The 14,308-nt window shown below is 35.5% G+C and overlaps 1 protein-coding gene across 10 annotated transcripts; it reads right to left on the bottom strand.

The window, feature by feature from the left end:
• Positions 1-3,978: 3,978 nt before the first annotated feature.
• Positions 3,979-13,167, bottom strand: LOC104902589 (uncharacterized). 10 transcript variants are annotated; one of them, XM_019251716.3, is made up of 13 exons: positions 12,849-13,165; positions 10,438-10,623; positions 9,840-9,971; positions 9,660-9,770; positions 8,409-8,534; positions 7,742-7,837; positions 7,115-7,231; positions 6,798-6,899; positions 6,593-6,727; positions 6,383-6,517; positions 6,211-6,300; positions 4,887-5,045; positions 3,979-4,024 (listed from the first exon to the last, which is right to left on the bottom strand). In XM_019251716.3, the coding sequence occupies exons 1-13, from the start codon at positions 12,976-12,978 to the stop codon at positions 4,005-4,007; spliced, it is 1,539 nt and encodes a 512-aa protein (XP_019107261.2). In that variant the 5' UTR covers positions 12,979-13,165; the 3' UTR covers positions 3,979-4,004. The 10 variants fall into 10 exon arrangements, with proteins under 10 accessions (XP_019107261.2, XP_019107259.2, XP_019107260.2 ...); XM_019251714.3 differs by having other exon boundaries at positions 6,798-6,914; positions 9,660-9,758; positions 12,849-13,164; XM_019251715.3 differs by having other exon boundaries at positions 6,798-6,914; positions 9,660-9,755; positions 12,849-13,164.
• Positions 13,168-14,308: the final 1,141 nt, after the last annotated feature.

Below are 14,308 nucleotides of genomic sequence, written 5' to 3'. Positions count from 1 at the left end.
GGTTGTCAAGGGAGGTCTTGCTTATTGTTCGACATGTTCCTACACAGTCTCAGGTTGCAGACATCTTTACTAAAGGCCTATCTACTGACTTATTTACTAAACATCGTACCAATCTATCCGTTGTTTCACCCCGTAAAGATTGAGGGGGTGTATTGGATAATATTATATGTAAAGGGATAATATTATATTATAAAGGGTAGAAGGGTACTTTCATAGTCATAGGTCTGTATTGTAAACACTATATATATTGAATGCCAGGTTAACCTACAATAGGTTAACACAATTATTTTCCACACTTGTACATCTACATACATCTCGAATTGTAATAACTCTATTATCGGATTCGTTTAATGGCTTTGTGCCTAAATTTTAGGCAAACTTACTTTTTTTTTCTTTCACCCAAGAATAAAGGAAGAAATCAAAGCATTGAATTAAAGCCTGTAAAGTCCATACAATAAAGATAAGAACGAATTTGAGGGGGCTACAAACTTGATTGAGGCCAAGCGACAGTATAAGAAAAAGAACATATGCTTTACAGTTTATATTTTACTACTATGATAGGCTGCTATATTGATGAGGTTACAATACTCATCAACGAATTTGCAACTGCGCATCAATTTTCATAGACATGATATACATTCTCTTTTACATTAGATGCAAACATTGCATATAAGCATTAACTATAAAGTATTTAAAATCGCTCCAATTCGCTTCCTGGACGTTCGCTCAATGAAGCAAAGTACTTAAAATCGCCCCAATTCGCTTCCTGGACGTTCGCTCCATGGAGCAAACTTCCAGGCTAGACGTTCGCCCCATGGAGCGAACTTTCAGGTCAGACGTTCGCCTACAGACAAAAAAAAATTCGACTCCTTCTAGGTGGCTGTGGCAATGGGGCGGTGGTGGCAGGAGGTGGATGGTGGTGGAGTGAGGTGGCTGGTGGTGCAGGTGGTGGTGGTTTAGGGAAAAAGAAGGAAAAGGTTATATAGAGATGTAATTTCAGTCTTTTTTATTAGGAAGATTATAAATAGTTTTGGGGAGATGAATAGAAGTTCAGTTCTTAATTTATGAATTATCATGATGAAACTCTACAAGTGTTATTGATAGTACTTAATGATGGATAATAGCCATTAGCCGCCCCTTACGTAGGACTATAAAGTTACATTCGAACAACTAGCATTTGTTTTGGGTCCACATGCATTTAGATATACTACCCTTGTGAACCAATTATCTTCCACTACTAGAGCCTATAAAAGGCTTCAAAATTATACATTAAAAATCACAGCTCAAAACACAATTCTACTTAAGTAACATTAGATATATCCTACATACACAATCAATATTATCTGATCTAGTGATCATTGTATAGAAAAAATGGCAAAGAATATGAAGGTGGTGTTGAATTTGGTACTTATGCTTAGCTTTGTTTTTATTGTAGCCTTCTCTGCCGATACCATAGTTGAACCCACTACTACTGTGGTTAAGGGTGAAAATGGAGCAATTACTATTACTTATAGTAAGCTTCCTATCTCATCAAACAACATCCTACTCCAACTTCAAACACTAATCCCTAACCATGACCTTAGTTGTCGTCGTAAAGGGTACCGGTGTGATGGGATTTTTAACCAATGTTGTGATCCCTATCTTTGCACCCCACCCCTAGTTGGCATTTGTATGTAAGTACGTACTCTTGAAGCATACATACATGATTCCTCGAATGTTACAAATGGATGGATGCTCTAATGTTGTTTCTATTTGGAGTCTGTAATTGTTGGTGAAACACGTAAAATCTGTCACATCGTGTGTTTTTATTATTTGTTTATTTCTTTTTCGCATTTGTTATAATATTATTATATTGATGTTCTATGTATTGAAAGAAGGGGGTAGAATAGAGTGACGACCTTCCTAGAAGGCATCTCCACCAGCCCTCCTCCTAGAAATGTATTGCCTTTCTTTCTTTGTACCGTGTGTATCATTAATAAAACTCCTTGTTAAAACTGTGTAATGCATGGTTTTGTTTCGCATGAAATATGTATAACTTTATATAAATCTCCTAATTAAATACCATTTTTTAGAATGATGAACAAAGGGGACAAATAAGACTAAAATAAATGGAATTTATACGTGTGGAAGACATTTAAAGAAGGTATGATAGAATGATAAACTAGTGAAAAGAATTCAACATTTGCTAGTGAGTTGTAACACTTTACACACCTTTAAACATCATTATATTTATTGAATTTGCTTATATAATTATAAGTAAAAAGGCTAAAGTGAAGTGATTAAGTAAATAGTGGTAAAAGTTAAAAGTATTACTACTATTTAGAAATGGAGGAAGTAGTAATAAGTAAAATGAAATGAGAAAGAATCGAGTGAAAATGATGATATATATAATTCAAGAAATAGTTACACAAGCAACATTATTTAAATATAGATATTGGGTGCGCAGTTCATGATAGCATAATGTTATTGGCATCACCTTCAATTCCAAAATATCTAGGATCAAGTCTCACCTCATGCAAGAGGGGTCCTCAATCCTCCTCCCCCTTTATGCAAAGGACTTCAACTTACGTATTTGAAAATAGTAGATATAAATGCTAGGGATACCAAAACAAGAGGAAACAACTTTAGAGCCCAAAAGTAAGACTACATATAATATAAGCTGATCTTGGATGTAATGAGAACAACAGAAGAATATTAGGGTTAGTGTTCTTGTATTAAAATTTTACTTGAAATAAAAATTTCCTTAATTATATAAATAGACAAAAGTAGCCTTAATATCACAAACAATGCGCGGTTACACCCAACTTCACCAACTATAACTAGTAGTCAAAACACTCCAAAGTCTAAACTATTGGCATTGGTGCAACGAGTGTCATAAACGATACCGGAGCTAACGATACGTCCATAAAATTTTAAAAAAAGAAAAATATAAGATAATAATCTTCCTAAAGCCAAAAAGAATTTTTCGTGATATCTCAAGATGAGTGCCAATTATCATGCAAAATCAAAATTTTCAAATACAAAATAGGGAAGAAAGTATGTGAAATAGTACATGTAATCTTTCTTCATGCGTGGCCAATCAGCATTTTTGGCTGCCGTCTTTTGCTTATCATTGGCTCATGCGCTCACGGCTCATCACAAGACATGCGTAGTTGTGTAACACCCTACGTTGGACGTAGCGATTTATGCTGCTTGGTGGCGATTTTCGTTGGTTGCGCTCAAATCTAATTTTTAATTTCATTTTCTATTCTAGATGGGTTGAAATCATATTGGAAAATTCAACCTGACCAACCAACTTAATTAAATGAGTTAGGTTAGGCCAACCCATTCAATTAAACAGGCTGAAAATTTAACCCAACCTAGTGTTACTGGATTGGGTTGATGCGTTGGATCGATTTTTGCCAGCTCTAAATTACGCATATGGTAGCTAATAATCCTCTTTCAAAACTATTCGATTCGTATATCAAGATTTGACACTTGAGAGTAACACAGATGGTATCTAATCTTCTACAATGTTATGTACTGAGTTTATTAAATAAAATGGTGGATCTTATTCAATAGAATATATGAAAGTTAGAAGCAACTACATTCTGTACCACTTCTAAACTCACAAGTCATGCATATCCATCCAAATCATGTATAGTAGTCCAACAGCTTTAAACAAGTTACAAATGAGCCTCTAGTTATGTATAGTATATAACAGTTATGAATACGTTATAACTCCTACAAGAAAAACTATACTCCATCTACCAAGTGGGTGAAGAAATTTTCACCATTTGCAACAATAAAAGTTGTACTTAGCAATTTAACAACACGGCCTCATACACCACCGCATTCGCCACCCAATCTGTCATGGTCATCTCCTTGCATTCGCTCCACCAATGCCTATTTTATCTAACAAACATAAAAGAGATCAATGAGAACAATTTATTGACACTTCCTCAATCTAAGACTTCAATGTATAGATAGAAAACTCACCCGAGAGAGAGCTTATGTCCGATCAACTACCATCGTATACAATGAACTGTAAGTTTATCACAATTGTATTTAGAGTAAGATCAAGTTCACATGTCATAATATTAATACTCCATCTGTTCTGAAATAAATGAAGCACTTCTCTCTTTTATGTGAGCTTTTTTACATAAGCGTTTCATTTCTTTTAAAATGAAGGCAATACATTATTCATTGTGCTTGGATGTAATTGTTATGATACTAATTTGAGTAATAATCTATGTTGCTCTGATTCTTCATTTCACCTCAAGTACCCGTGTCGAATCCTCAACACTCTGACATGGGTGGGGCACCTGGACACTTTGTTTTGGGCTAAAAAATAGAAAAAATTCCAAAAATAGCCGAGTCGGACACTTGGACACGTACCCGTGTCGGAAATGGGTATCCGAGTCTGAGCAACATAGGTAATAATATAATATTGATATTCAATAGATAGATCTAGCATCCTATTATAACAACCTATATCTGAGGACAAAAAGAGTGATGAGCACAAATATATTAAAATAGGTGAATTTTACTCTCTTTTCTTAGCAAAGAAATTCTTTACTTGTTTCCCTATTTTAGGTTTTACTATAGTTACTCCATAATAAACTTTGAATTCCATTCCTAATTTTATTTTTTGAAAAAATCTATGTTACTCAGACACGGATTGAGTGTCTACTCGGATACGGGTGTCCAAGTGTCCAACTCGACTATTTTGTAGAAAAAAGTCAAGTTTTTAGTTTAAAATGAAGTATCCAAGTAAAGTGACACTACACCCCATTTTCGAGGTAAATGAAGGTGTCGGAGTAACACTAGAAAAAATCATTACATATGAACACTAAATAGAGCATCATGATAAGATCTGTCTCAAGATGGGTGGTATGTAGCCTTACATAGATCAATGAAACAAGTGAAGCATGTTGTTTGGTAATGTTGGCAATCTTCCCTTCTTTGAAAAATCATTGTATTAGTGATGTAATGCTTGCAATTGGGGCAGCATAAATCGTAACCATCCTCCTCCAGAGTTTTCTTGAATGCTTCTGGGTTAAAATCTGCATGCTTAAAAAAATTTCATGAGTAAGAATATAAAATTGAAAGCAATCCACGACAAACCACTATACAACAACAACAACAACAACTAAGCCTTATTCCCAAGGTGATTGGGGTCGGCTAACATGAATCGTCAACTGGAATCGTGACCAGAGGAGATAACAATACAAAATCCAAATTGTTCTTCATTATTGTAGAGAAGAAGTACAATTTAAGATTTTTTTTCTCTAAATCCATACACAAGCTAGCTGTGTTGCTTTAATCATGGTGTTTTTTGCTTTAGCTATTTCTGATATAAAGTATGAGTTTGGGACCATCAGCAAAAACTATGATGAGGAGCCCACCTTCGAGTAGGTTCACTATACAGGGGTGTACAATCAACTATTGAAGCTATTTTTGGCTCATTTGGAGCTCTCCAAATAGTGCGAGTTTGGTTCATTTGGGGTCTTCAAAATGAGCAATGAGCAATAAAATAGCATTAGATTTTAGGTGTAGCTTGCTCAAGGTACACCTAGGAATATGATAAAAATTGTTCCCACGTTCCACATCTTCAAGGCAACAGGATTTTTATTTTTGAATCAAACAGATAATACTAGGAGTGGCCGACTCCAAATCCATGGGTGTTTTTTCCTAACTCGTTACATGATTTTAGAAACTAATCGAACAGCCCACAACAAAGAATTAACTACGACAACGTATTTGTGCATCAGTGCATGTACCCTGTTTATCGTCCTGTGTCCTGAATATCCATTTTGACACTAACATCACCATAGCTAGCACAACTTGGATAAAAGCTCATGTTTATCAAAGCAAATAACCCATACGCATTATACTGCATATATGGTGATAGTTCATATTGTTCTTAGCCGGTTTTCTTACTATTTAAAGTTCTTTCGTCGAAATCCTTCCACTAGCTAGCGTTGTTGCTACTAAGTACACCTGTTTCCAGTATTAGGCATGAGAGCATCCAAACCCATTGAATCAATCAGAAAAATCTGAAATGAAACCCTTTGAACCCCCAAAGTATTGGAATGTATAATCTTGCACCTGAATACCTATTGTCAATTATTTGGAAGTATTGGAGCTCAGTATGGTTCATTCTAACTACCAAAATCTTCATTATAGGTACATCTACACACACACACACACATATGTATGCCTACATACCTTGTTCATTGTCTTTAACATCGCAAAAATTAGCAACATTCTCATCTTCGCCTCCTTTATCTTCACTTTTGCCATCTTCTAATTGCAAACCTACATAAATTTCCAGTAATTTAACCTATGATTCAGGGAGTTGCAAGAATCTACAAAATGCCTTTTAATGCATTTGAAATACCTTGTACACAGTCGAATTTTCCATCTTCCTTGTTTAGGACGTCATCTTTGACATTATTAACCACATAATATTTAGCAAAATTTGCATCTTTAGCTCCATCACCTTCGCTATCTTTGCACTTCTCCACATGAAAACCTACAAATAGATAAGATAATTTGAGGTTCAATTGCACCGCAACCTAGATTCTTAGATCTCATAGTGTTTTCATACCTTGTTTTATGTCGGATTCTCCATATCCCTGGTCATGGACTTCATCTTGGAGACTAGTATCATCCACGTAATAGCAAGCAACATTTGCATCTTTGGCTCCTTGAGCTTCTCTTTTGATATGTTCTACATGAAAAACTACATATATACTAGAAATTAGTCTACTTTGACAGGGATTTTGTAAAATCATCACAAGATTTATTCATACAATGTTCATTGCTCTCTACTTCATTCTCGACACTAGCATCCACATAATTTGCAAGGCTATTCGCATCTATAGCTCCATCATCCTCATCTTCACCTTCACAATCTTTTGAACAAAAACCTACATATATATGTTTTGATTAGTCAACCATTTACGACCATTTTGTAGACAATGGTATAATATTACTATGTTGAATTTGTTAGCAAACTGAAATTTCATATCCATGATAATGTTAGTCCACTCTCAAACATATTTTTCTTCCTAAAATCTCATTACCATTCATTATCATTCCTAAAATAGTATTCAATTTGTTCGCGTACCTTGACTCTTGTCAAAGTTTGCTTGTCCATCATCCTCTACTTTATCTTCAAAATTCGAATCCATAATGCCTTCTACGGCTCCTCCCACCTCGCTTTTGTTATCTTCTACATACGTACCTACAAATATGAGAAATAGATTAAGTTGGAAGAGTTAAAGGGTGGTTCCTAATTGAGAACTATCCAATGACCCCATTTAATTCTTTTTCCCTACATTCTAGTGTTAAACACTAACATCCACATAATGGCTAACACTTATCATCTGCAATCAAATTGTTGCAATCAAATGAGGTATATGAATAGTGTGAAAGAACATTGTTGCAATCAAATTGGGAATGGACTGACCAAGTGATTTATATTTAAAAAATATATACATCAGTATGTGGGTCTTATTAGATTCTTTTTTATGCGGATTTGTGAAATATCAACTTTTCATATCATTTACTAAAACTAGATTCAAAGATAAAAATATATGCAACAATCTTTATTGGAGATCATGCAAAATACAGGTAGCAAGATCCTTAAAGAATAGAGACAGTATATCCTTACAGAATAGAGACAGTATATACTAACTTCCATTTATTATACTTTCCAGTGATTTATTAGAATCTTCACAATGTTTTCTCGTACCCTGTTCATTGTCCTGGATTTCAGTTTTGGTATGTGCATCCACATGAGTTGCAAGGTTCTTTGTAACTATAGCTTCACCATCTTTATCTTCACAACCTACATATGTAATTCTATTAGTCTACCCTTTACGAACCTTGAACCTTCTGTAGCTAGTAACAAATAATGGTAATGGTAAAATATTTACATCTAATTTTATTAGCAAAGTCACATGCCAATGCCCATAATATTAGTAATGTTTGTACACTTACAATAATCTCTTTTTCTTCATGAAATTCCAATCACCATCATTTACCACTTCAAACATAGTATTGACTGATTCTAGAAATAGAAGTATATATAAAGAAAACTTCGTATTAAAGGATAGAAATAAATTATTATGGACATTGACATGAGATATTTCATACAAAATTACACTTTCGCATGGGGATTTAGGAGAAGAGAGATAGAGAGAGAGAAAAAGAGGGACCTATGTGATGAAGAGAGAGATAGAGAGATGTAAGTACCATATATAGTAACGTTTCATTTATTCTGGAACGGCCTAAAATATGAAGTGTTTCATTTATTTTAGAACGGAGGAAGTATATAAATGTATTATCAGTATTGGCATCATCAGCTAACACCTATCAAACGAGCTTTTAAGGATCAACAACTTAATATGTTAGCATACCTTGATCATTGTCATAAATTGCATGTGCATCATCGTCTAATGTATCTTCGTTAGCATCCACAAAGGTTGCAAGCTTGGCTTCATCAGTTCCTCCCATGTCACTTTTGCTATCTTCTACAAGTATACCTACAAATTGGACAATAATGCTTAAATTAAAAGGGTGGCTTTTAATTTCAGACATTATCCCATGACTCCATTTAGTGCCTTTTATACATTTCTCATCTTCAACACTATCATCCATATAATAGCTGACAACATTTGTTATTTGCATCTCTAGTTCATGAGCTTTGAGCCTTTACTTTCGCTATCTTCTACAAGCAAACCTGCATAGTTTTTTTTAAGGTGGAGCAAACCTTCAGACTTCATTGCTACTTAAAGTTATTTACTAACTGTGTTACCTTAACGCTCCGTTTGGTTAGTGGTCATAAATAGTGGTAATGGTAATGAAATATAGTGTAAATGTGTAAAGGAATTCTCATTCCAATGATCATGGGAATGAAACCGTATCACAAAACATGGGTTTCCCTTTACAAATTTCCATTACAACCCAATACCACCTTCCCAAGTGGTAATGGATGGTAATGAAATTTGAGGAAGAAAATGAATATCTTAGAATGAAATAGCATTACCACAAGTAATGACATTGCATTTGTAGTATAAATTTACACTATAATGCATTACCATTCCCACCATTTATAACCTCTTATCAAACAAGTTGTAAAGACTTTTCTTCTTTTAATTTATTCCTTACTTGGAAAATATTTCTTGAACATCACAAACACACTTTATTTCCTATTTTAACATAAAAAGTGACCCACTTTCATGTACACTTCCTCTCATCCTTGCCTCGTTCTTCCATCAAATATTCGACTCTTTCCCAGAAACTCGGGTTCAAATACCCACGGATTCGCTGTTTTCTTACTAGCTTCATATAATTCCGAAAACAGTAGTTTTCTTGAAGCCTCTTGTTCATATCTCTCATCAAAAGGTGCTATTCTATAATGTCTATCTAGCAGACTCCCCGCTAACCTGAGCGAACATTCAAATATCTGTCCTACATTCATTCGTGAAGGTACTCCTAATGGGTTAAAGATCATATCAACGGGTCTTCCATCTTGCAATATAAATGAAAAAAGGATTCTTCCTAAATTGTTAAGTTAAAAGAAAGCACTTGATTTACTGAATGACACAATAGAATCTATATTTTTCTCAATTAAATAGAATGCAAGATTCAGAATGCTTTTTGCATACCCTGTTCATTGTCCAGGATTTCATTTTTGACGCTATCATCCACATGATGTGCAAGATTAATCGTATCCATAAATCCATCATCTTTGTCTTTGCAATCTTCTGAACATGAACCTACATATATATTAAGGTTATTCTATTTAAGGATCTATGAAAACTTAACGTTTTAATTTGTTTGTGTACCTTGATCATCATTATCATATTTTGCATGTCCATCATCCTCAATTTTATCTTCAACATGAAATTCAATGGAATCTGCAAGGCTTACATCTTCCGCTCCTCCTCTTTGGCTACTGCTACTTTTCAAATAAGTACCTACAAATTTAAGAATAATGCATAGGTCTTATATCATTAACCATATCTCAACATCACTAGCACAGTACCTTAACCATAATTAGCAATGGCTCAATTATTATGAAGGCCTTATGCATCATAGAAAACATTAGGCCCATAATTTATTAGTTATACTTCCTCTATAGTTTATAGTGCACCGTTTGGATTTTACACTATTCGCATTTTTATTTGACCATTTTTAATTGATTTATAAGTGAGAAATATATAGTCATTTGGGATCTTATTTCTATAGCAAGGAAAATAACATCACACATGTTCAATGCTACCTTTGACTGTAAACTCGAAGTACTCTAAAATAGAATTCAATGTACTTATTCTTCAATAGAAATCTTCTTCTTTTATGCATTTAAGTTTCAGTGTACAAAAAATTTTCATGTTCAATCAAATAACAGAATTTCAGCACACCTGGCCAGTTTCTCATACTTACTCATACTTGATCCCAAATCATTACTCCCAAAATCTTCTGTACAAGTTTGCGTGTCAGGGTCAGAGTTTGTATACATCTGATCCTCAGCTTCATCATTAACACAATCATCCTCATCACTAATAGCAGCAGGATTGGCATCTTGAGCTCCATGATCACCATCGCTTTTGCTGTCTTCAGAAGACAAACCTGCATAATTCAATTATTCAGTAATCCAGGGGTTAACGCAATCATTTATTCCAAATTTTAATACATTAGGTCCGGACCAGGGGTTAAAAGACATGAATTAAAGCTCGGACAGTCTAAAGTGGCAAACCAATATGAATGTGACTTCACCAATATTAATTTCACACACTTTTTGATAACTTAGTGCCATAGTCCCTTCACTTTCATATTACAGGCTCTTCCACATTACGTAAATGCAGACCTTATGGTCTCTGAACTTATTGATGATGCCAAAAGTGCTCCTGCAAGACCAAAATGGTGCAAGAAATTTTCTGCCCTGATGATGCTGTCCTTTGAGCCTCCGATGTCCTCTTGGTGCGTGTATTGGGAACTAGAGAGCATGGAGGTTCAGTGTCAAATCCGGTTGGGACACTTGAGTCACCTTGGCAGTTGGCAATCGCGGAAACTCTCATGATCCAGAAGTTTTGCAGCTATTTACAAAAGGCTTGGAGCATGGATTGTCTCCCTAAACTCAGAAAGTGACAACTTGATCTCTAGTTGCGAAAGAAAGGCTGGGAACCTCAGTGGCCTCCCTCCTCTGTAAATACTAAGAATTTAACTCTGATGCTGCACTGCTGGGTGCAGACTGATTGGGCTGGGTGTGGTGGGCAGAAACTGCAGTTAAGCTGGAACTGTCAGGTTTCACTTAAAATTCTCTGCCCCTCCCCCCCCCCCCATTCCTGGCTTAGCATCATACTCTATCTCTTTTGCGACAGCAGGTAGCTGCATTTCGTAACAGATGGTGGTCGCAGGCTCGCGGCTGCTGTAGTGAGGTGCATCACCTACTGGGTTCCTGCCATAGCCGAACTGGCTGCTGCCAGACTCAGTACTCTAATGGCTCATTTTGGGCTACACATGACATTGTGCTCGAAACTGATGCTCTAGGTGTGGTGCAAATGTTGAAGAGTAAGAGCAGTAGAAGAGCCAACGGTGACTTGCTGTTGGAGTATACTGTGGACTCGTGCTCAAAATTGTTCTAGCATACATTTAATACAATAAGAAAGGCACAACCAAAGACCAAAAGATCTCCAACGATTTCGGAACAAAAACCAAGTACCCAATATGTTTGCTCACCCCCTATAAGTCTATGACAAATTGACAATACTCACAACAACTAGGCCAAATGCATGCAAAAACCTCCTCATTCTATCAATTGAATCAAAACCTCTAGTTCAATAATATTTGTCTATTACTTCCTCTGTTTCTTTTTACTTGCAACAGTTTGACTTTCACGCTTGCCAATGCATAATTTCAACCATCAATAAGTTTAATTACCGATAAATAAAAATTATAAAAAGTATATATTCGGAAAATATACATGCACACGAATCTAACAAGATCCCACATGAATATGTTTTTCCTTAACTATAAATCACCAAACATAAACTAAGTAGAGTTGGTGAATAGTGTAAAAGTCAAACTGTTGCAAGTAAAAAGAAACGGAGGAATTATTATTTTTACTATGGTCCGCCAAATAAGTTCAAAATATTAAAACACGTTATAAATAACCAATAAGAAAGAGTGACACATACGCAATACACAAATTAATTATAGGATAGAAAATTTGAGTTTCCCACCTACCCTACCATCCCTAATCACAAAGTGTGTCAACAATTAAGGCTTCTCCTGGTTTATCTCCATTTCTCTTGCACCATGTTTTTGTCTACCTATAAAAATTGCTTCTTTTTTCTCTCTCCTTTCAACAGTCAACTGCATCCGTAACATGTGCACCCATTTCTCCCATCATTATCATTTCCCCACCGACTCATCTACCATGTCAGTATTATAAATCTTAATAATACAGTAGTATCAACTTTTTTTTACTCCAAAATGGGATAATAAAATTTTGATTACCCATAATTTGTCCTTAATTAACTCCTCTCATTTACTAAACCTCAGTAAAGTTCATATAAAACAAGAGGAAAAAAAGGCTCATTCACTCCAAAATTCATCCTTTTTCTCTCCACATTCTTTCTGAAAGATTTAAAATTGCATGATTATCTCTAAAAACCCATCAAAATTCCAGAATAATTAGCTAAATTTTTCAATTAATAAATGAAGCTAAGGTATAACTAAGAGTAGAAATCATGTTCTCAATAATTCCAAGATAAAACATCAAAGTTGATGCCATAATTAAATAAAAAGTCTAACAATAATGTCAAATAATAATGTAAACATATATTATATACCTTGAATTAACTTCTCTAAATCTGCATCATATCTTCTTCTGACCATAGTTGGAACATGTTTGAGAACTACACGCTCGTACATAGGCAATGGAGGAGGTGCACGTCCGTGCAATTTCTTCCCAAAACTCATAACTACTACTACTAGTGCTTCCAACTTTTCTGCAACAATGTTTTGTTTTTATAGTACATGGACTTTTAACTTTATGATTTAGAAAGATGGTGATATTTATATGTGGACAAAATTTGTTGGAGAAGAAGAAAGCTAGTAGAAAAAAGTTTGGGTTTTTATATGAGGAATATTTCATACACGTTTTGGTTATGGCCAACTTTATGGCAATCACTAGGAGTATAAAGTATAAACAATAAAGTAAAGTTGTTTCTTTGGTCAAACACTCGTACTGCAAGAATTAACTGTAACCCAACAAGTACTTGTTAGCTATTAGCGGTTAGCTATTTGCATTAGTTGTTAATAGTTAGCTGGTACTATAGTTATTAACTAGTTTTAGGACCCGTGCATAATGTACGGGTGTATTTATAGCTTTATGACATAAGTAAATTAAGTCAAATAATAAAGACAAAACGAATAATAAAATTTCACGAATTCTACATGTAATTGTGGTAATGAGCAGGAAGTACAAATAAAAGAAAAAGCGTTTAACTCAAACTAAATGTTTGCAAACACTTTCTTGTAGACTACATTTGTTGTAGTTGTACGCACACCGTGTTCTTTATCAAAGGGGAGGATCTTGAGACCTTTTTTGCTCGTAACTCTGGACACGGCAACATAAAATTGACTAGAGGTATCAATCTGGGTCACTGGCTGGGTTTGGGTTGATCCAACCTGGATCGGAATGATTTGGGTCGGAATGATTTGGGTGAGAGTGTGTCATGGGTCGGAACTGGGTGGGTCGGGTGAACTTGGGTCGGGGGCTCCCGGAACTGGGTCGGCTGAGACTGGGTCGGCCGGTATCTAGGTTGGGTGAATTTGGGTCGGAACGGAATAAGGTGAAGTCGGCCCAAACCGGCTTTCGGAATAACTTGGGTCGGAAGAAATCGGCTTTCGGAATGACTTGGGTCGGAAGAAATCGACTTTCGGAATGACTTGGGTCGGAAGAAATTGGCTTTCGGATTACTTGGGTCGGAAGAAATCGATTTTCAGATTACTTAGGTCGGAAGAAATCGATATCAGAATAACTTGGGTCGAAATAAATCGGCTTCGGATGGCTTGGGTCGGAATAAATCAGCTTTCGAAATTACTTGGGTCGGAAGATATCGATATCGGAATGACGGGTCAGAATATCTCGGCTTCGGAATGACTTGGCTCGGAATAAATCGGCTTTTGGAATGACTTGGATCGAAAGAAATCGACTTTCCGAATGATTTGGGATGGAATAAATTGGCTCTCGATAAGACTTGGGTCAGCTGAAGTCTCAAACCGGCAGCGTATTGACTTGGGTCGG

Source organism: Beta vulgaris, chromosome 9 (genome assembly GCF_026745355.1).
Source record: "Beta vulgaris subsp. vulgaris cultivar EL10 chromosome 9, EL10.2, whole genome shotgun sequence".
Classification (NCBI taxonomy): domain Eukaryota; kingdom Viridiplantae; phylum Streptophyta; class Magnoliopsida; order Caryophyllales; family Amaranthaceae; genus Beta; species Beta vulgaris.
Note: the sequence above shows the minus strand (reverse complement) of the source record. Positions and strands in the feature narration are given on the sequence as shown.

Coding starts and splice junctions, on each gene's coding strand:
- LOC104902589 (XM_019251712.3), bottom strand. CDS start 12,978: ATGAGTTTTGGGAAGAAATTGCACGGACGTGCACCTCCTCCATTGCCT. Junction 10,624..12,848: donor TTTAGAGAAGTTAATTCAAG/GTATATAATATA, acceptor TGAATTATGCAG/GTTTGTCTTCTGAAGACAGC. Junction 9,972..10,437: donor TGATTTGGGATCAAGTATGA/GTAAGTATGAGA, acceptor TTAAATTTGTAG/GTACTTATTTGAAAAGTAGC.